This window comes from Coenobita brevimanus, chromosome 94, assembly GCF_032717465.1.
Source record: "Coenobita brevimanus isolate Jiangsu-jjx chromosome 94, ASM3271746v2, whole genome shotgun sequence".
NCBI classification, from domain to species: domain Eukaryota; kingdom Metazoa; phylum Arthropoda; class Malacostraca; order Decapoda; family Coenobitidae; genus Coenobita; species Coenobita brevimanus.
Genome location: NC_137047.1, coordinates 10,843,880 through 10,865,704, shown reverse-complemented (window position 1 = coordinate 10,865,704; position 21,825 = coordinate 10,843,880). Strand labels below are relative to the sequence as shown.

Genomic DNA, 21,825 nt, shown 5'->3' with positions numbered 1-21,825 from the left:
GGACGATTCTCCATCCTTTATTTACATACTATAATAGTCTTTTAAATATACGAGTTTTAAAAGTGGTGTCACAACAATAACAAGACAATTCGCCGTCATTTATTTACATACTGTAATAGTCTTTTAAATATACGAGTTTTTAAAAGTGGTGGTGGTTTATTGTTTTTATAATAAATGTAGTGACATTTGTTGAGGCTCAGTCATATCTTTCCCCACGGTTTGCGTCCACTATGGTCGATCAGAATAACACGTTGGCTATTGTCATTTGAGATGAATATATACTTGTACCTCTTCAGAGTCGTTTTAAAATATACCCAGGATGTTGTAGTATCAATGAAAATTAATGAAGACAGCTACGGGTGACGCTAGAATATAATTCAAAGTCGACTACAGCGAAATAGTAACACGTTAATTATTGGCTAAAAGTGCAACTTATAAATGATATTCAAAGCCTACGCTATTGAATGAACATAGACTTTGATAGATCCCCCTGAAAATTAGTTATTAAAGTATTAATTATTCAAAAATAAGTATATTTATAGAATGACGGGGAATCATCCAGGGTGCGAATTGTCCTGACGGGGAATCGTCCATGTTTTGAAGGCGAATTGACTTGACGGCGAATTATCTCGGAACCAAGACAAGCATGTTTTGAAGCTAACGCCTAACGTTACCGAAGGAATACACAAAAATAAGCAATGAGTGACCTAGGTAGTGTTCTTGAAGCACTAAAAAGGAGCAGGAAATTGCAACACTGGGATAAGCCTCCGAGAGAATATGGTCCGGATAATCCTGAGGTAGGAATAAGCCCTCCGTTTTTGAACTGTCAATGCTTGGTCGCAGTTAAGTTTACGAGCCGTGCTTTCCCTTGTTTTCGTTTCAGTTCTGAAAATTCTTCACCAAATAGGTTTAGCTGCAGCAGAAGTCAGTCACTCTAGTTATGCATCTAGTACCGGTACCAAGAATACTTGGTAAAACAAAGATGACATTGACGGTGCGATTTTAGCTGTTTTCTCATAGACCCAGGCCCTGAAGGAAAATTATTTGGAAGTGTTTTCGAAACTACATCACCGAATTCCTACCTACCTACCTACATCACCGAATTCACAGGGAAATAATAACAAATTAATATATTCTAAGTTGACATTCTTCTGTGATGATTCTTCAGCAAAAGAAAAAAAAAAATAAATAAATATTTCCTTGATTGCTGTTTCCTATTTTTTTTTTTTCAATTTTTTAGTTTTTAGTTCATTTGAGGCCTCATTTGTTGTGCAAATGAATAATAACCATAATATGACCTTGACAATCTTGGGCCTAATGTGGCTAACTTAAGTGTTTAACTAAACGTAACCTAACCTAGCTTAACTGTACCTAATAATTTGATTGACCCTAACCTAATGTAACCTCAACCCAGCCTAACCTAACCTAACTTTATCCAGCATCCAGTTGGGAAGTAGGGAAACAAAATCCACCTTTCAGTATGTTGAGCAAGATTCGGTAATAGTCATTTGGACACAAAAATACACATACAGGCATACACTATATGATAGCACAAATGCACTGGGTATGGTAAGATTGCCCGCTAAAGGAACAGCAGTAAAGGAAATAAATACCCATTGTGGGATCTCTAATTTGGTGTTAAGCCTATGGAAACATAAACTCCAACCTAGTTTTTTTTTTCTTAGTGGTGAAAATAAACAAATGGGTAAATGTATGCTTTACTTGAGACAGTAGAAGGACCTTACCAGTTCATATGCCTCCAGTATGTTTTCTGTATTTTGCTGTTTTCAAGGTGGTAAATTAGCTTTTTGTGCCCTTTTTTTTTTTTTTTTTTTTTTTCTTTTTTTTTACCTAGATGTGATCTGGCCAAATGATTTTCTGCATCACTTTTGTAGTGACCAAGTACCAGAGCCGCTAGACTTCTATTCTGAGGAATACGAGGAGGTGATTAACTTCATCCAGATTGACAGAAATACTGTCAAGGCCAAACTCTGTGTACTAAATGAATATAGGGCACCAGGAACGGATAATATACACGCAAAAGTATTAAAGGACTTAGCAGAGACTCTTAGTGAGCCACTAACAATTTGTTCAACCATTCTGTTCAAACTGCTACAGTACCAAGGAGTTGGAAGAAGGCTTTAGTGTCTCCTATATTCAGAAGTGGTAGTAGAACCAAGCCAGGAAACTATCGTCCAGTGAGCCTTACAAATGTTTTCGGAAAGGTTCTTGAATTTACAATAAGGGACTACTTAATAAAATCTCTTGAGGACAGAAATGTTTTGTGCAGAAACTAACATGGGTACAGAAACGGGATATTGTGCTTAACAAATTTGCTAGAAACGCTGCAGGATTGGTCAGACATGCACGACAGTAATTATTCCTTTGACGTAGTCTACTTTGATTTCACCAAGGCCGTTGATACAGTTCCACATGCCAGGCTGATTTACAAGCTGCGGAAAATTGGTGTGGGAGTAAATGTGTTGAAGTGGATTGAAGATTTTCTAACAAACAGAGAGCAAACTGTACAAATAATGGGTGTCAAGCATGACATAAGTAAGGTATCAAGTGGTGTCCCACAAGGTTCAGTATTAGGTCCCTTATTGTTCTTAGTGTACATCAACAACCTCCCCACAATAGTGAGCTCCACATGCAAAATCTTTTGCAGACAACACAGAAATGTATAACCAAGTCAGTACACCAGAAGAATACCAAAATATACAGAGCGATATAAACGGTGTGGTAGAATGGTCTGATAAGTGGCTAATGAGATTCAGTCCTGCTAAATGCAAAGTTATGCATATTGGAAGAAACAATCCACAGCACACCTATGACGTCAAGGGGGTTAATGTATCGGAGTCGACTTCAGAAAAAGACCTGGGGGTATTATTTAGCGATAACTTAAAGTTCGACGTGCACATAGACAGGATCGTGTCTGAAGCAGTTTCCTTAGACTTATGAAGAGAACATTCAAGTATTGGACGAATGAGGGCTTCACCACCATCAACAGGACATACCGGTATATTTGACCCCACCAGGAGTGTGCCATTTCAAATATGGTCCCCCCAACAAAGAGGAAACATAAACAAAAAAGCCACAAGGACAGTCCCACATCTCAGACACCTTACCTGTGAACAACGTCACAAAACTGGAGGACCGTTGAAGACGAGGAGACGTGATTGAAGTCTGTAAGATACTGAAAGAACATGAGAACATAAATCATTTAGACTTCTTTCAAAGGACAGATACCAATGTGCGAGGGAACTCAAGACAGCTGTACAAAAAGCTGTCTATCTATCTATCTATTGCCAGGCACCTTAATCCCTTATACGGGGTGGGCACAAACAAATCGCCTCCACGTCACCCTGTCCCCTGTCATTTCACTCCCCTGTTCCCAATTCACACCCGCCCCTATCATATACCTCTCCACTCCATCCCTCCATCTCATCCTTGGCCTTCCCCTCCTTCTCTCCCCCTCCACCTCACTCACATACACTCTCCTCTCCAGTCTCTCACTCTCCATCCTCTCCACATGGCCAAACCACCTCAATGTTTTTCTTTTAATGATTCCTATCACATCCAGTACTAATAATAGTTGCAGCAGCAGCTGTAACCCTTGCCCCATATGAGGTACAGTACAATGAAAGTCTGCATCAGAGAAGCTGTAAGTTTTATATAAGGTACAATTTACACTGGTTATAAAACAATGATTCAGGGGAGGTAAAGTACCGTACCTAACACAGGGGGCAGTCTACAGTACAGTTCCGTATACCATGTATACCCCACCCTCTGTTCCCCTCCACCTTACTCACATACACTCTCTTCATCAGTCTCTCACTCTCCATCCTCTCCACATGGCCAAACCACGGCAGTGTGTTTATCCTAATGCTTCCTATCACATCCTCATCCACAATACAATGCTCTTTCGCATCCTCGTTTGTCAGTCTGTCTCTCCATGTGACTCTGCAGGCTCCTCTCAAATAACTTATTTCCACTGCTTTCACTCTTGACTTGTGTCCCTCCAACAACAGCCATGCTTCACTTCCATATGTCAGAGTTGGTATCACAATACTGTCATATAGTAACTTTTTCACTTCCATGCTCACTTCTCCGTTTCTTATCACTGCCATCAAAGAACCAGCCACCTTTCTTCCGTGTTTTACCCTTTCAAGCACTTCACCCTCCAAACTTCCATCTTTACTCATCACACTACCCAAGTACTTAAACGTACTCACATTTTCCATTTCCTCATCATCCAACCTCACTGTACATTCACTGACTTCATCTTTCGCAAAGACCCTAACTTTACTCTTCCCTACATTCACCTTTAAATTCCGTGTCTTATACATTCTCCCAAACTCATCCACCAAGCCTTGCAGCTCCCCTTCATCCTCACTTAACAACACAGTATCATCTGCAAACAACAGTACTGGGCGTTTCCAAACACTGCCCTTTCTCATTAGGGCCACTCCACTGCCTTACCTTGTATCTCTTTTATAACCCCATCGATATACAGATTGAACAACCATGGAGACATGACACATCCCTGTTTCAACCCAACCTTCAAAGAGAAAAACTCACTCAGTTCACTATCCACATGCACTGCAGCCTTAGCACCCTCATATATACCGTACTCATCACAGCATTCAACAACTTCTCATCTACTCCATATATTCTTAAAACTTTCCACAATCCTTGTCTATCCACCTTGTCATATGCTTTCTCCAAATCTGTGAAGGCTGCATACAACTTCTTTCCCTTCTCTAGACACTGTTCTACTAAAGATCTAAGAATGAATATATGATCTACACAACCTCTTCCCTTCCTAAAGCCTCCCTGTTCTTCTCCAACTGATTCCTCTGTTATTTCCTTAACTTTGTCAATAAGTATCCTGCCGTATACTTTTCCTATTACACTAAGAAGACAAAAGCCCCTATGATTACCACACACTTCTTTTTCCCATTTTCCTTTGTACAAGGGAATAATTATACCTGATTTCCAATCATCCAGGACGTTACCTTCCTCCCTGGCCAATCTGCACATCTTCCACATCCATTCTACTACTATCTCTCCCCCATACTTCAGCATTTCACCACACACTCCATCAATTCCTGGGGCTTTCCCCATTTTGACTTTCTTCATTGCTTCCACAACTTCCATCCTACTGATGTCTTCCTGTCTTCTCACCTCCCTCCTTCTCCCAGCCATTCCCCATCCACTTATACTCGCATTACTTTCATTCTCTATGTTCAGGAATTCATTAAAGTGTTCTCTCCATCTGCTCACCTTTTCTCCGTTCTCAACTAGTAATGTACCATTTTTATCTTTCACTCCCCACCTAACTTCATTGCCACCCTATCTGACTCTCTTCACCTCTTTCTAGAACATTTTCTTACATTCCCTCCACTTGACACTCAAATTCCTTCAAAATTCCTCATCCACTCTCTTCTTACTCTCTCCTGCTAATCTTTTCACCTCTGTTCCTTTCTACATATATCTTTCTCTTCCATCTCTCAACTTCTTCCACGCCCCTATTTCCTATCCATTCATTATATGCTTTGTTCTTTTGTGCCACAGCCTGTCTCACCTCTTCATTCCACCAAGCTGTTCCTTGCACCTCCTTTCGTCTTCTCTTCACCCCACACACCACTTCACTTGCTGCACATATTTCCTCTGTGAATATCTTCCACACACCTTCCACATCCCCCATCTGCTCCAGTTCATATTTACCCAATCATTCCTCCACTTCTCTCTCATACTCTGCCTTTTTCTCATCCTCTTGTAACCTTTCCACTCTCCTTACATCTACTCCTTCCTCCCGTCCTTCCCTTCTTCTGTTTCTCCATTTTACTTGGTCCTTGATTCTGACCACCACTTGGTGGTGGTCAGAAAGTCCACTCCCCCAACCTCTATAAGTTCCTGCATCCATTATACATCTTCGCATCCTTGCATCCACGCACACATAATCAATCATTGCCTTCCTTTCATTCAGTTCACCATCCACTCTTTTCATCACTCGCCATGTATACCTGTGGAGGATTTTGTGCCTGAAGAGGGTATTGGCTATCACCGACCCCCTCCCAGCACAAATGTCCACTAAAGCACTGCCATTCTCATATATCTCTGCAGGCACACCCCAGTCACCAACTACTCCATCCACCTTCACATTCCCTACTTTACCATTCATATCACCAATCAAAAACACTCTCTCATTCCTTTCAAACTTTTCCGTGCACACTTCCACAATTGTCTAGAACTCTTCTCTCACTCTGCTAGCACGATCTTGCGCTGGCGCATACACGCACACAATTGCCCACATTTGTAGTGCAACTTTCAGTCTTACCCACACAATCCTTGAACCAACTGATCTGTACTCTCTAATATTCTCCTTCCATCTGTTACTTACAACAATACACACTCCTTTTGCCCTCTCATTCTCACCTACTCCTGTTCATTTACCCCATCCATACTTCCATTCTCTTACACTCTCACCTCTCCATTTACAGTAGTTTCAGTTAATCCACTTACATCCACTTTCATACCTTCAGGCACCTGGACGATCTCTCTTGCTCTTTCACCTCATCATTTGCACCCCTTACATTCCAGGTCACCATCCGTATCATGTCCTTTGTACGGTCCGTAGTCATCATCTTTTGGTCAGTCCTGGTCCAAGGCTTCTTGTTCATATTTTTAGTTACCGGTAGTTGTTTTCCGGGGAGGGGCACTAACCCTCCACCAACGCACTTGCTGTCACGTAGGGAAAAAAGCGATTCAATAAATCACAAACCTGAAACACATTTGCTCACATAGTAATCAGTCATTGGAACATAGGCTACTCCCAGATAATGTAGTGAGTGCACCCTCAATAAAATATTTTTAAGGGAAGGTATGATAAATATATGGTACAGGTGGATACGGAGGCGGGCAGTAGGATCTGTGTAGATCAATAGCGAACCCTTGGATTTGTAAGTCATCAACACATTCCGTAAGCCATAGCTAAGATTGTTTGTCTTATTCAGCGTACTTAGAGGTGGTTTTCGTTTCCCAATTTTCCATCTGGATTCCAGGTTACCATAGGTTAAGTTAGGTAAGATTAAATTATTAGATACAGTTAAGCTAGGTTAGGTTAGGATTAGTTAAACACTTATCTTTGGACAGTCCCTTCTGCCATTGCACATATTATCAGATGAGTTGACACAACGAAACATAGCTAAAAACAACGGGGATATGGATTTCACATGAAACGTTAATTGCCACCCCAGAAATAATCAGAAAAATAGAACTTACTGTGAGGAAGAAGAAGAACTTATTTGGTAAGGTGCTTCTACTGCCTCAGTTAAAGCTTATGTTTACTCCAAAATTAATGAATTTCAAGCCATTTTAGAAATTAACATTGAGGTGGTTTGGCCACACGGGGAGGATGGAGAGGGAAAGACTGATGAGGAGAGTGTATGTGAGTGAGGTGGAGGGAGGGGGAGAGGGAAGGGAAGGCCGAGGATAGTGTGGAATGGAGAGGTTTATGAGAGAAGGGAATGTGAGCTGGGAGGAGGGCAGTGAAATGGCGGGGGATAGGGTGACATGGAGGCGATTTGTTTCTGGCCACCCCTCATGGGATTAAGGTATCTGGCAGTAGAGAAATAGACTTACCCAATTTAAGCACTAACCTAATGTAGGTCTGTGTCATTCGAGTCTGAGACCAGTTTTCATTCTTACCCTTAGTCGTCAACGGAGTCCGTCTTGACTGATTTCAGATTTGAAAACACTTGTCAGACCTACTTTCAGCTATCTGATTGGCTGAATCTGAACCATTATGCACCAGCAAAAACAAACAAAATACCTGACACAAGTAGCCATACTGCCCCCCCCCCCCCAAACCTGTGTCAGGCTTGGGGGTGGTTTAGTCACTGTCAGAGTCACCCTCCATCAGCACTAGAAGTGGAACTGGGGTGATAGAGGGGCTGGGAAGCATCAGAGATGGTGTTGATTATGGTGTAGGTATCCCTTGGGCAGGGGCTGAGAGCAGAGAGGCATCAGATTCAGCTGAGGGGAGGCTAGAGGTGGATGGCAAGGAAACGTCTGATTCGCAGCTGTCCTTCTTCTCCTTAGGTTTGCTTGGTAGTCATGGCTTGAAGAAGTCATCAACCTTGGTCTGCTTTGGGGCATACATCTCCCTCTGGATCTTCCATTCTGGTCTTCATTTACCTCAGGTGAGGGTAAGACACTTGGAAATCTTCATGATTGCTGTCGATGAGGAAATCCAGAGGTGTGTCAACACTGTCACTGGCTTGGGATGGTGTGACCTTTGCTAGTAGACTCCTGGATTTCATCCTCAGCCGGTGCCTTCTCTGCAGTCACTTCCACCACAATTTCCTCTTCGGACTGGATGTGGTAGCCAGGGTCACCAGCATCCATATCCATCCATTCATGGATGTCCTCCATGCCCATTTCAGTTTCACCTGCTCGGTGAAAGGCCTTCCTGCACTCCTCGGCAGTGAAGCCCTTAAAATCTGCAGCAGCATCCTGTTACTGCTGCATGTGCTCCCTCTGGTCGAATATCGCATTCCACCCATGAATAAGTGTCCTGGTGGCCACAAGGTCCCATGCCTTCCTAGAGTTCAGCACAGTGTCTTGCATGTTATATTTCTTCCATGCCTCAACACTGTGTCGCCCTCTGGTGTCCTTTTCTTCCTCTGGCTCCATCTCTACCACCAGAATGTCAACCAGCATCAGCCTCCTGTATTGTTGCTTGAAGGTGTTGATGGTCCCCTGGTCCTTGGGCTGCAGGATGGAAGTTGTGTTGGCAGGAAGGAACATGGCCCTGATTTTCCAGTCATGGGTGGTTAGCACTTCCCCTGAGGGATAGGCTGGGGCCTTGTCCAGTAGCAGCAGAACCCTAACCTTACCTGGCTGCACATTGTGCCCCCTCATCTGGTATATACCCCTTGACTGAGGGCACAAAGCAATAAAAAACCCCAAGACATGGTTATCCTGCCTGTGGACCAAGCCTTGCAATTGCTTTCATAGTCCACAGGCAAACTATTCATGATGGACCTCATTGCACATGGTTGCTTTGCATTGCCTGCCACCATTGGCCTCAGTTGGTGGAAAGCATCAGCATCTGTACACAACAGCCCAGACACCCATAATTTGTTCTGCTTGTGGCCTGGCACACTGGACTGGCTTTTCTCAGCACATGTGGTGTTAGGCAGGGCTTTCCAAAAAAAAGCCCAGTTTCATCAGCATTATAAATTTGCCAGTCCAGAAGGCCTGGCTCCCTTTTTATCTTCTTCAGTTCCTTAATGCAAGTCCGAGCACTTTCAAAGTCAGCACTACGCTTCTCACCCACAATTTTTCTGTGTGTAATGTCATGTTGCTTACTAAATCTTGTTATTCACCCATCACTAGCCACAAAGTCCTCAATTTTGAGTTTCTCAGCAAACCTCAGTGCAGCATTCCTTATCTTAGGCCAGCACACAGGCAAGCCCTGGGCACTTTCCTGCTTGTACCAGCTGTACACCACTTCGTCTGATTTTTCAAACTTCATTTTTTTTTTTCAGAGACCTTTCCAACATTTTAGATTTTTCACTAACACTAGCATCCACCTCTGGTTTTAATTTCAGTTGCATGATTTCATCCATGTGTTTGTGTAGGTTATACACTTGGGATTTATTTACTCCATACTCTTTCATCTCTGCCCTTGGATTTACACTGCATTCCATCTTCTCAGTTATTTCCAATTTCTGGGCAAGAGAGAAGCTTCACCCTCCCCTTCTTTTCCTGAACCATAGGCATGATTCATAAAAGCTTTGGATCACTGAAAGATAAGGCCACAATACCAAGGCAAAGCTTCACACACGCATAGTTATTGTTAACAGTGGGGTGATCACATGAATACTGTATGGGCCGCATGATGTCACCCACTCCCTGCTGTTGCCACTACACAGGTGGGTTGGCGGATACGTGTGGCAACGCCGCACCACTGGCCAGGGGAGCAAGACTGCTGTGGGCTTGATGACATGTTCAATATGGAGAACTTTTTCTGGTAATCTGATGATTTTTTTAACAGAATTTTCATTAGGGAATTAGTCCCAGTTTTACGGAAGTTTTCCTTTAAATGTGGGGAAAAAAAAAATGTCCATTATCTCAGTATTCGTGAAATCAAGCTTCTGCTGTACAGCATTTGAGAGTGTTGAAATAGACACACTTCCCTATGACTCACCAAGGTTTGATGCACTTCATGCTAAAACTTAATTTTTGGTGAATATTTTTGTCCAGAATTGCCTAATTGGTATCTCTTCAGCCAAAAACTGATAATGACACATTGCGTCATCGGTTACTCTTCAGCTCAACTCTGATGTGATGTGGTACAGTTTGCATTATCATTCCCAGGAGGGTTAATTGGATATGATAATTTTTATCACCACAAACACCTAATTATCTGAAATCCAGTCAAAAAATTATGTTTAAATTAACTTAACCCTTTGAGATTCCGATGACGCGTTTTTGCATCAATTCAAATCCAACGTCAGAGATTCAGATGATGTATTTATGCGTCATTTTAAGGTACTTTTGTGAAATATTCACCATAAATCGCCTTTACGTGTCATAACAAAGAGACTTCATAGAATGCTTGCTCTGTGTGTGGTGGATACTGCACAGCTGGTCAGAGTCATGGCTTTGTTCCTTTATTACTTTATTATTGGCAAATATTTTTCTACAGCAAGGTATAAAATTTTTGGTTTTTGCCTAACTTCAGCACATCATTTTCATTCATTCATTCATTGCCAGACACCATGTATCCCAGACGGGGTGGCCAAGGGCTTAGAGTTAATTGTTTTACAGGGAGGGGCACTAATCCTCCACCAACCCCACTTGACACGTAGGGATGCCAACAGCATCTGGTGTTCCCAGGCGGTCACCCATCCAAGTACTAACCAGACCCAACGTTGCTTGACTTCGTATTTTCTTTGTTTTTCATTTTTGAACATACTGTGATAAGGTACAACTTTTCAGATTTACAATGACACCAAAACCAGCATTCTGTCCTGAAAACTATATTTATACAGACCTATCAAAGAAATTGATCGCTACGCAAATATCTATATATCTGTTGCCAGATGCCATAATCCCATAAGGGGTGGCCATTTGACTTTGAGTTGTTGGTTTTACTGGGAGAGGCACTAACCCTCCACCAACTCACTTGTTGACACGTAGGGAGCAGTATGGGTTGGTTATATGGTTACCACCTAGCGTTATAAATGGTTTCTTGGTCTACAGGAAACCATTTGGCTTGTCACTCAATGTAAAGCCTCCTGTAAAGGAAAGAAGAGCAATAAGAAGTGACAGGAAAGATGGGAGATATAGGAAGAGAGGAGGGCAGGCACAGAAAAAGAGTGATAAAGGCTAAGGAAGAAGTAGGCAGCACTACATCAAGTGAGTGGATGATGATCGCCACCACCTACCACCAAGCTGTGGCCGAGAATCATACAAAATTGTGCATCTTTTTTCTTTCACTTTACTGCGCGGTAACATGCATAAATTGCCATAAAGTATGTACAAGTATAGAGGTAAAATATTGTAGTTTTGGATGGCTTAAACAAAATTTATGTATCATTTTTTTTTTTTCTTTTGCCGAACTTTTGTACAGCAAGGTATAAAATTTTTGGTTTTTACCTAACATCATCTTATGATTTTGATTTTTTATTTTCTTAGGTTTCCTTTTTTGAACATACTGTGATAAAGTACAACTGTTCAGCTTCAGAGTAACACCACAACATCATCCCGTCGAAAGAAAGTGTATTTACACTGACCGATCAAAGAAATAGGTCACAAAGAAATATGCGGCCAAAAATCGTTAAAAAATTGTGCTTCTTTTTCCTTTTGTTTTATCATGCAATAAATTTCAGAAATAACAATGATCTATATATCATTATAAAGGTACTTTATTGTAGTTTTGCATGGTTTAAACTAGATTTGTGTATCTTTTTTTTTTTCCAAATGTTTTTCTACGGCGAGATAAAAAATTTTTGGTTTTCGTCAAACTTCAACTTGTCATTTTGACATTTCATTATCTTTGTTTTCCTTTTTTGAACATACTGTGATAAAGTACAACTATTGAGCTTTAAAATTATACCAAAACCAACACTTTCATGGAAAGTGTGTTTACGCAGAGCGATCAAAGAAAAATATCACAGCTTGAAGATGTGGGTCAGCGCGAGAGTGGTTGATTCTAGTACAGACATAATCTCCCCAGCCCAGAAGCGTGATAGGGCTGATAAAAAATCAGGATTCAGGGTGTAAACATGCTAAGGTTAGCGGATATTTCCCCTTTAGATTGCCATCCCGCCTTGGTAGACTTCTGTTATTCATAAATATTGATTTAAGTGCAAATCAGTATATTTGCATGTTAAATCAGTATTTTTACAAACTAGAAGATTTGCAAAGGCCAGTTGTCGAGGCAAAACATTTCTGTCACCTTTAGCAAGTTTTTGTTCTGAATCCAGATTTTTTTATTAACAGTTAAACCAAAACCAACGTCCTGTCATGGAAAGTGTATTTACACAGAGCGATCAAAGAGAAATATCACGGTGTGAAGATGTGGGTCAGCGTGAGAGCGGCCAACTCTAGCACAGACATAATCTGCCCAGCCCAGAAATCTGATACGGTTAATAAAAAATCAGGATTCAGAGCATAAATATGCTAAAGTTAGCATATATTTTCCCTTTAGATCACCTGCAAGTCTTGACAGACTTCTGTTTTGCATAAATATTGATTTACAATGCAAATCAATGTACAGTACAGTAATTGCATGGTAAATCAATATTTGTATGTCTGCAAATGTGAGTTGTCAAGCTAAAGGCAAAACACTTCTGCCACCTTTAGGAAGTTTTTTCTCTGAATCCTGATCTTTTATTAACAGCTGTGGTGTATTTGTGGATGTGAGAGGAAGTGTTAGGAGAAACACATTGAGGTGGTTTGGCCATGTGGAGAGGATAGAGAGTGAGAGACTGATGAGGAGAGTGTATGAGAGTGAGGTGGAGGGGGAGAGAGGGAGGGGAAGGCCAAGGATGAGATGGAGGGATGGAGTGGAGAGGGAGAGATATATGAGAGGGAAGGGTGTGAATTGGGAGCAGGGCAGTGAAATGGCGGTGGACAGGGTGACGTGGAGGCGATTTGTTTGTGGCCACCCCGTATAAGGGATTAAGGCATCTGGCATTAGATAGATAGATAGATCATCATCATCTGGACCCCCTTTCCCACCCTAGGGCAGGGTGAGGAGTAGCAATGCCCAGACAGCCCAAATTTGGCCAGTCCAGTGGGCCACGCTTCCATTCACTCATCATTCAAGCCCCTGGAATCCTGGCTCTATTGGATACTCCAGAAACATTCTCCATGTGCCATAGCTTCACATAAACATATTATTATTATCATTATGATGATGATGATGATGATGATTATTTACTATTATTATTATTCCTTATGTGGTAGGTGGTGGCGACCATCATCCACTCACTTGATGTAGTACTGCCTACTTCTTCCTTAGCCTTTATCATTCTTTTTCTGTGCTTGCCCTCCTCTCTTCCTATTTCTCCCATCTTTCCTGTCACTACTTATTGCTTTTCTTTCCATTACAGGTGGCTTTACATTGAGTGACAAGCCAAATGGTTTCCTGTAAGCCAAGAAACCATTTACAACGCTGGGTGGTAGCCATATAACCAAACCACACGTGCTCCCTGCGTGTCAAGTGGGTTGGTGGAGGGTTAGTGCCCCTCCCTGTAAAACAAATAACTCAGAGTCAAATGGCCACCCCGTAAGGGATTATGGCGTCTGGCAATAGATAGATAGATAGATTATTCCTTCATTTCATTCATCATCTAATCTTATTACAGTATTACAGTATTATTGTCACCTCTTGCTTTTCAGTTTTTTATTGTCTAAAACTTTGTACCGTTTTGTAATTTACCTTCCATCCAGCAGTGTTCATAACCCACCTAGTTGGGTAGGAAATTGTAGATTACTGGTACGAAGTAAATGCAATATGTTGTGGCCCCACAGTAAAAATATGGATGCATGGGTACACTGTTGTGTTCTGCTTTTTGAACCTTTAACTTGGCAGGGTCATTTAAAACTGGCCATAGGTTATCAAATGAAAAAGGGTGCTTATTACTGCATGTCAGTCTTGACCTTTCACTCTAAATGCTGACCAGTAATATTAATATAAGTTTCATATTTTGCGAAGATTAGTGCAGCAGTGATTAACAGCATTTTATTGAAAATGTGTTAAATAAAAGTGTTAACCATGGCTTTGTACTTCATGCCCATGACATGGCAGAATGTTAAGGATTTTAGTCTGATTGTCTCTTGCCTTTTGAAGATAGCTGCAGGTGGACTGTGACAAAAAAAAACTTGTCCACCAAGTGAATGCCACTTCTCACTGATGAAGTTTGTCTGTCTATCTAAAGCCAGATGCCATAGTAAGGAGTGGCCATTTTTCTTTGAGTTAGTGGTTTTAGTGGGAGGGGCACTAACCCTCCACCAATCCACTTGTTGACATGTAGGGAACATTTGTGGGTGGTAACCATATAACCAACCCACACTGACGTATGTACATTAGTTATATGTGAATCTAGAACAACAGAAAATACATTTTCAAGTTCTCTGTATCCTTATCCATTTTTGGCTTTCAGTGCTTCATATCCTCATATACTGTATGTGCATTTTTTCTTCTAGGACTCGGATTATAATCGAAATGGCCTCAAAGATGTGGGAGATTTGAGCAAAATTTCATTTTCATCTTGCTTTTCATTTGGAGATGAAGAAAGTAAGGAGGAAGATAAAACAGACAATGCTTGGCCAGGAACTTCTTCTGAACTTGAAAGGTAAGTTGCAGGACCTAAACTTCTATCCAAGTACAGTACCTTTTAGTGCATTTGATTGTGAACTTGACTACTTAAGTGACTTCTGATCCATTGAGATGCCCATGTTGTAAAAGATGGTACTGCACTTTACAAATCACCTATTAACCCTTGTTGAGCTGCAGACCTTCTGTGAGGCACAGTGAGGGTCTTCACATGCCATGCTGCAAGCCTCATATGGGGTACAGTTTCCATTGGTTATGAAACAATGGCTATGAGGAGGTAAACTTCATTACAAAGAATCAGCACAGCAGGGGTTAAACAGTAACACAGTATTGTATGTAGTATTAGACATCATGAATTTACTTTCCCAACATTTCCCATATCTGTAGAGAAAATAATTACTGTACAGTATAGTGTGATGAGTAAGGATGGAGGAGTGGATGATGAAGTGCCTAAAAGGGTAAAGTAGGGAAGAAAGGTTGCTGGTTCTTTAAAACAGTGATAAGAAACAGGGAAGTGAGCATGAAAGTAAAAAAGACGCTGCATGATAGTATTGTGATACCAACTCTGACATATGGATGTAAAACATGGACTTTGTTGGCAGGACACAAGTCAAGTGTAAGACCAGTGGAAATGAGTTATGCGAGAGGAGCATGTGGAGTTACATGGAAATGCAGACTGACAAATGAGGCGAAGGAGCATTGTGGTGTGGATGTGGATCTGATAGAAAGTGTTAGGAGAAATACATTGAGGTGGTTTGGCTGTGTGGAGAGGATGCAGAGTGAGAGTAATGAGGAGAGTGTGAGTGAGTTGGTGGGGGAGGGGGAAGGGAGAGGCCAAGGATGTGATGGAGGGATAGAGTGTAGAGGTATACAGTATGAGAGAGGGATGTGTGAGCTGGGGGGAAAGCAGCAGCAAAATGGCAGGGGACAGGGCAACATGGAAGCAGTTTGTTTGTGGCCACCCCATATGGGATTAAGGCGTCTGGCAATAGATAGAAGTAGATAGACAGATAGATGGTTTTGGCATTAGGTAAGCTCCCAGCCCCTATAACACCATCAGTTTACAGTGGCTAGTCTCTGTACTCTTCAAAAATTCCTCAAGGGGAAGTATGTTGTCATTTTGATTGGCAGATTGATTAACTCTTTATATTTTTCTTCCCTCTTATCTCATTTCAGTGTTTCTTCAGTCTCCTGTTGACTTTCCCTTTTTCTTTACTTTTCCTTCTTCTCTGTCTTTTAGAGTTATTTCATAATGGAAGAAAATTAGTTTTTTGGGCTGTGCAAACCATGGCATTGGAAAGAGCTTGCATGTAATCTGACTTTGCATTGAATTTAATCAGCAGACTGGAAGACCCAGTGGAGACACACAAACCCCTTGGAAATGACTCCCTTGAGGTGGCTCAGATAGCACGAAAGCAGTACCGCTTAACACTCATGATGAAAGCACTTGCCCTAGAGGAGGAATGTCAACGAAAAGTCAAGGTATGGAGATGTGATATCTACAGTATATACAACACAGTATGTGTCATGAGAAATGGGAACTGGTTATTTGTAGCTTCAAATCCACTCAAATTCCAGACCTTATTTTTGTAGACTGGGGTGAGTTCAGATACTGGATGAATTTGGAAAATTTTAAAAACTGCATATCTTGGATATAACCAAGCAGAAATATGTTTGCACAGGTTTATTAATTTCGTAGTGATTTGTTTTTCATATTGCCATGGAGTTATTATTACTGTAATTATTGCTTGTGTATTGGGAAAAAAAAATATATGTTGAGTGTATTTTTTCGTAATTGTGTACAACCAAGCAGAAATCCATTTGCATAGGTTTAAACAGTATGTGATGTTTTTCTTGTATTGCTATGGCAGTACAGTATCATACTGTGATTTCTGATTTCAATACATCCATCTATCCATCATCCAATCCTACATTGCCCCATGAGGACTGTAGGAACTCGGGGCTAGGCAAATTGGTCCTGACATTTAAGAGTACATGCTCGGTGACGACAGCCGTCCGCCTCTCTGCCGAACGTCCAAAGTTGCCCGGTATCTGGGAGTTTTGTTTCCGAATGGCCACCATGCGTCTAAAAGACCACAAGCCATGAATAAATATAAGGTAAAAGCGCCCGTCTGCCTCATGAGAAAAAGGTGAAAATCCTGCCCACAGCCTCGCTTCTCTCCCCCTCCCGTCCCTCTTCCATACTCTTCCGGATCCCCCCTCACTCTCTCAGTCCCTCCCCTCCTTCGTGCTGATAACACTGACTCGCAAGTTTTATTTATTTATTTTTATTTTTTATTATTTTTTTGTTTTTAAATACTATCTGTCATATCGAAATTCTGAAGTGAGCACAAGAAAGCTCCTGAAATTCTGCATCTAGACATGTGCAGAATTGTTGGATGATTGTGGCAAAATTTTGCACTAGGTCAATGGGAAGTTATATGAAGGAAAGTTTTACTCTTGAATGTTATTTTTTATCACTGCGTTTCTGTACTTTTACTCATCATTTTTCTGTGTTTTATTAGCTTATCTTGTAGTATTAACACCAGTGAAGATGGTGGTATACCATTTATACCAATTTAACCAGTTTCCGGTGGCAAATTTGGCCATGGAATTTTTTTGTGGCGCAGAAGCAGTTATCTGTGGTATCAGATAACTGATTTTCCAACCGTTGTGAGTTTTTTTTTGTGGATGTTTATTGTTTATGCATTGTTTCCTTGGTGTTTAGCATTAATATGGATAATCCTCTTTGTGTTTTGATGTCTAAATATGGCAGATTGACCTGAAAACAGTGCCAAAATTAGGAGGGGTACTGTACATATAATAGTTTTAGGGTGTTTTTTTGTTTTTCAAATTTTTGTTTTTTCATGGTTTTCTTGGTGTCTGGCATTACTTTGGATATTCTTATGTGTGTTTTAATGTCCAAATATGGCAGATTGACCTGAAAACAGTGCTAAAATTAGGAAGGGTACTGTACATGCAGTAGTGTATCTATAGGATGTTTTTTGGTGTTTGTGTGTGTGTGTGTGTGTGTGTGTGTGTGTGTGTGGTTTTCTTGGTGTTTAGCATTACTCTGATATTCCTATGTTTGTTTTGATGTCTAAATATGGCAGATTGATCTGAAAACAGTACCAAAATAGGAGGGGTACTGTACATACAGTAGTATATAGTTGTGGTGTTTTTTGGTCTTCATTTTTTTTTTTTTTTTAATGGTTTTCTTGGTGTTTAGCATTACTTTGGATATTCCTGTGTCTGTTTTGATGTCTAAATATGCCTGAATGACTGGAAAATACTGCCAAAGTAAGCAGAGGTACCGTACAGATAGGGTAGGTATGGGTTGAAGGTTGAGTATAGGTAGTGTCTGGGTATAGTAGGGGGATATTGTTTGTTATCCAGACATTGCCACTGCCTGGACATGCCTTTGGCTCTATTACATTGGATAATTGAGGGATTACTATATACAGTAAGTCCTCGTACAGTATTTGGATGCATTTTACATCAATGCCTCATTTTTCGTGCAAGAAAAAAGTTTCCGAGTTGTCTCACAGTTTGCGAATTTCCCCACAATTCGATGCTCCCAGCCGGCAGCCCACACTCAGCAAACGATGCATACCGATGCTCAGTCTAGGCACTGTCCATTTTTCTATGTGACAGTTTTCCATGATCATTATACAGTAGGTCCATCGGTGCAGTAGACACACGTGAGTTTATTGTTTATGATCATAACATATGATCTTCAGCCGTGTCATGAATACACAGCAGGTCCAGCTGGGCAGTAGACACACGTGAGTTTGTTATTGTTTGTGATTGTAATGTACGATCTTCAGCCATGTTGTGCTGCTATTTCTTAACAAAGAATTGTTACGTGTTTCTCGTAACACTACTTTTGTTTTGATGGACAAATGCCTGAAATGGATGTAAAATAAAGCTTATCGATATTTAAGGAAGGAAAGAATAATAACCATCCCAGTACAGAGATGATAGACTCAGCCCACCAATTTTTTTTTCTATTTGACTATATTACAGCCTCTCTTCCTTGTAGCAGTGAGTAAAATAATGTTGTCATAATTTCTCCCATCCTCAATCTCTTAACTCATACCATCCATCAATCAGTTGATCTTTTTGGAGAAACTCATGCAGTAGCTCTTGATATCTCTAAAGCTTTCGACAGAGTATGGCACCGTTCCCTGCTGTCCAAACTCCCTTGCTATGGACTAACGTCTTTTGTTCCTTTGATTTCTTCATATCTTAGTGACAGGAAAATAAGAGTAAAACTAGATGATGTATATTCCAATTTCCACTCAATTAACGCCGGCGTGCCGCAGGGATCAGTTCTGGCGCCAACCCTATATCTGGTTCATATTAATGATCTCTTATCTGTCACCCACAATCCCATTCACTCATATGCAGATGACTCAACACTACATAGTTCATTCACACTCAGACATCCATTTACAAAGTCTAGTATCTCCACCTCTCAACTCAGTACAGCCATCTCCATAAATCAAGATCTATCTACAATCAGTGAATGGAGACAAAACAACCTTGTCTCTTTTAATGCTAGTAAAACTAAATATATACAGTTTACTAATAGACAGATATTGCCGGATTCATACATTACCTTCAGTGCTACTAATATTCCCATCTCCAAAAGTATTGAAATTCTTGGTGTCTCACTTAACAGTGCCCTCAGCTGGACCTCTCATGTCAGATCACTTGCTAAAACCGCCTCAAAGAAACTTGGATTATTGTACAGAGTCCGTAACTTCTTCGCCAATGAGCAGTTAGCTATAATTTTAAGTCATTTGCGCTCTCAGCATGAATATTGCTAACCCTTGTGGAATGGTTGTGGAGAGGTTGCATTAAGACAACTAGACAAAATTTAGAACAAAGCTGTTAGAATCATTAACAACCCTGCCTTTACAAATAAACTACCTCCCCTGCAAGTAAGAAGGAATGTTGCCTCCCTTGCATTATTTTACAGATATTTTTTTGGCAAATGTTCAGACGAAGTTGCATCCATGGTGCCACCTCTCCATGCCTTCCCTCGTGCTACACGGGCATCTGGTAGGGCTCATGACTGGAATGTCACTCAGCTGTATTGCAGAACTTCTGCCTGTCAGAATTCTTTCATTCCCCGAACTGCATCTCTCTGGAACTCGCTTCCCCAGAGTTGTTTCCCTCCAAATTTCAACCCACAACTGTTCAAGTCTAATTGTTACAGATATTTTATGAACAGAGGACACCAGTAATCTGGTGTATGGATTATTTTTTTTTTTACTCATTCGTTTTTCCTTCCTCCGTTCTGTTATTTATAAAAAAAAAAAATAAATAAAATAAAATGACCAGGGTTTAGTTAACTGACTTTGATGTCAAAAATTAAATAATCTGGTGAAAAGTGGCAGTTTTTCCTTGGTTAGTAACACCGGGAACTAGCCCATCCACCCTCAACACACCTTCACTTGCTGCTCAAGCCAGTCTTCACTTTATTTGTGGTAAGGATTTTTGGTGTTGCAGCTCTTTATAACAGTTTTAATGTCTTTTAAGGTACATGTTTATTGTGTTATGCTGTTTTAGCACTAGTAAACACTTCATTTAATTTTGGGTAGGGCTTGTTTGGTGTTATAGTACTTTCTGATAGGGTAGGTACATGTCCCACCAGAACGCTCCTCTATTTTTCCCATTGATTCTTAACTTCACACTTTGACGTTTCATGGCTCGTGAGGTTTTGGCGGAACATCCAAGCCGCAAAAAACGAGGATTTATTGTATACATTTATATATATATCTATCTATCTATCTATCTTTCTATATACTGTATATATATATATTGTATATATATATATATATATATATATATAAATGTATATATAAATATATATATATATATATATATATATATATATAAATATATATATATATATATATATATATATATATATATATATATATATTCATTCATTCATTCATTCATTCATTGCCAGATGCCATGTATCCCAAACGGGGTGGCCAAGGGCTTAGAGTTAATTGTTTTACAGGGAGGGACACTAATCCTCCGCCAACCCCACTTGACATGTAGGGAGAACGCCAACAGCATCTGGTGTTCCCAGGCGGTCACCCATCTAAGTACTAACCAGACCCAACGTTGCTTAACTTCGCTGATCGGACGGGAAACAGTGTACTCAACGTGGTACTGTATATATATATATATATATATATATATAAGCAATCCCTCTAATATCTGAACGCCCAATATCCGAACATCCCCACTAACCGGACATAATCGTTCCGGGGTCCAATATTCCCAAAATGGGCCAAAAACCACAAAAAATTCGAAAAAAAATTTGACTTTTTTCCCTCCTGTAATTTGAAATTGCCGCGTGGCGCCAAACATCTGTTACACCATTGTCCCTTCACCCCTTTCTTCCTCCCCCTCCCCTGTCAGGGTTGCTATTTGGTATTTTTCATTACCAAGTGTGGGCCAATTTGGTAATGAAATATTCGTTTGGTAATGAATCAGAATAATGCATTACCAAATGGATTTTTCACATGTATGAGGATACACAGGATGGAGATGGTGGATTGTTTGCTCTCTCTGATTAATCTGCTACCCTACATAGCGTGAAAATAATCAACATGGTGTTAATTATAAGGAGAGTGATTACATGTATTTCCACTTGTATATATAATTAGTAAAGAATAAATGCTAGCTTTACGAATTTGGTAACGAAAAGTTAAATTTGGTAATGAAAGTTGAGGAGATTGGTAATGTGGCCATTGCGATCTGGCAACTCTGTTACCCCGCCATCATCAACAGTCACAGCCAAACTCCAGTCGAGAGCAGATGCTTATAGCAGTGCAAGCCACAGGTGCTTGTTTTTTGTGAATAAACAGTGAATAAACTGCAATACCTCGCCACTAGAACACAGGGGAATTTACATAGTTGTGCAGTGTTAAGAAATTAGA

General features: G+C 40.6%; 1 protein-coding gene and 1 pseudogene across 1 annotated transcript in view; one reads left to right on the top strand and one right to left on the bottom strand.

Annotated features, from left to right (window-relative positions):
- The first annotated feature begins 685 nt into the window (after positions 1-685).
- The window catches only part of Gle1 (Gle1 RNA export mediator), an 84,033-nt gene continuing 62,893 nt past the window's right edge, over positions 686-21,825 (top strand). Inside the window, exons 1-3 of the mRNA XM_080282820.1 lie at positions 686-797; positions 14,731-14,879; positions 16,201-16,342. Coding sequence (XP_080138946.1) covers positions 699-797; positions 14,731-14,879; positions 16,201-16,342 — 390 coding nt within the window. The 5' untranslated portion in view covers positions 686-698. The remainder of the gene's footprint in view (positions 798-14,730; positions 14,880-16,200; positions 16,343-21,825) is intronic.
- LOC145413033 (5S ribosomal RNA) lies at positions 20,945-21,060 on the bottom strand (annotated as a pseudogene).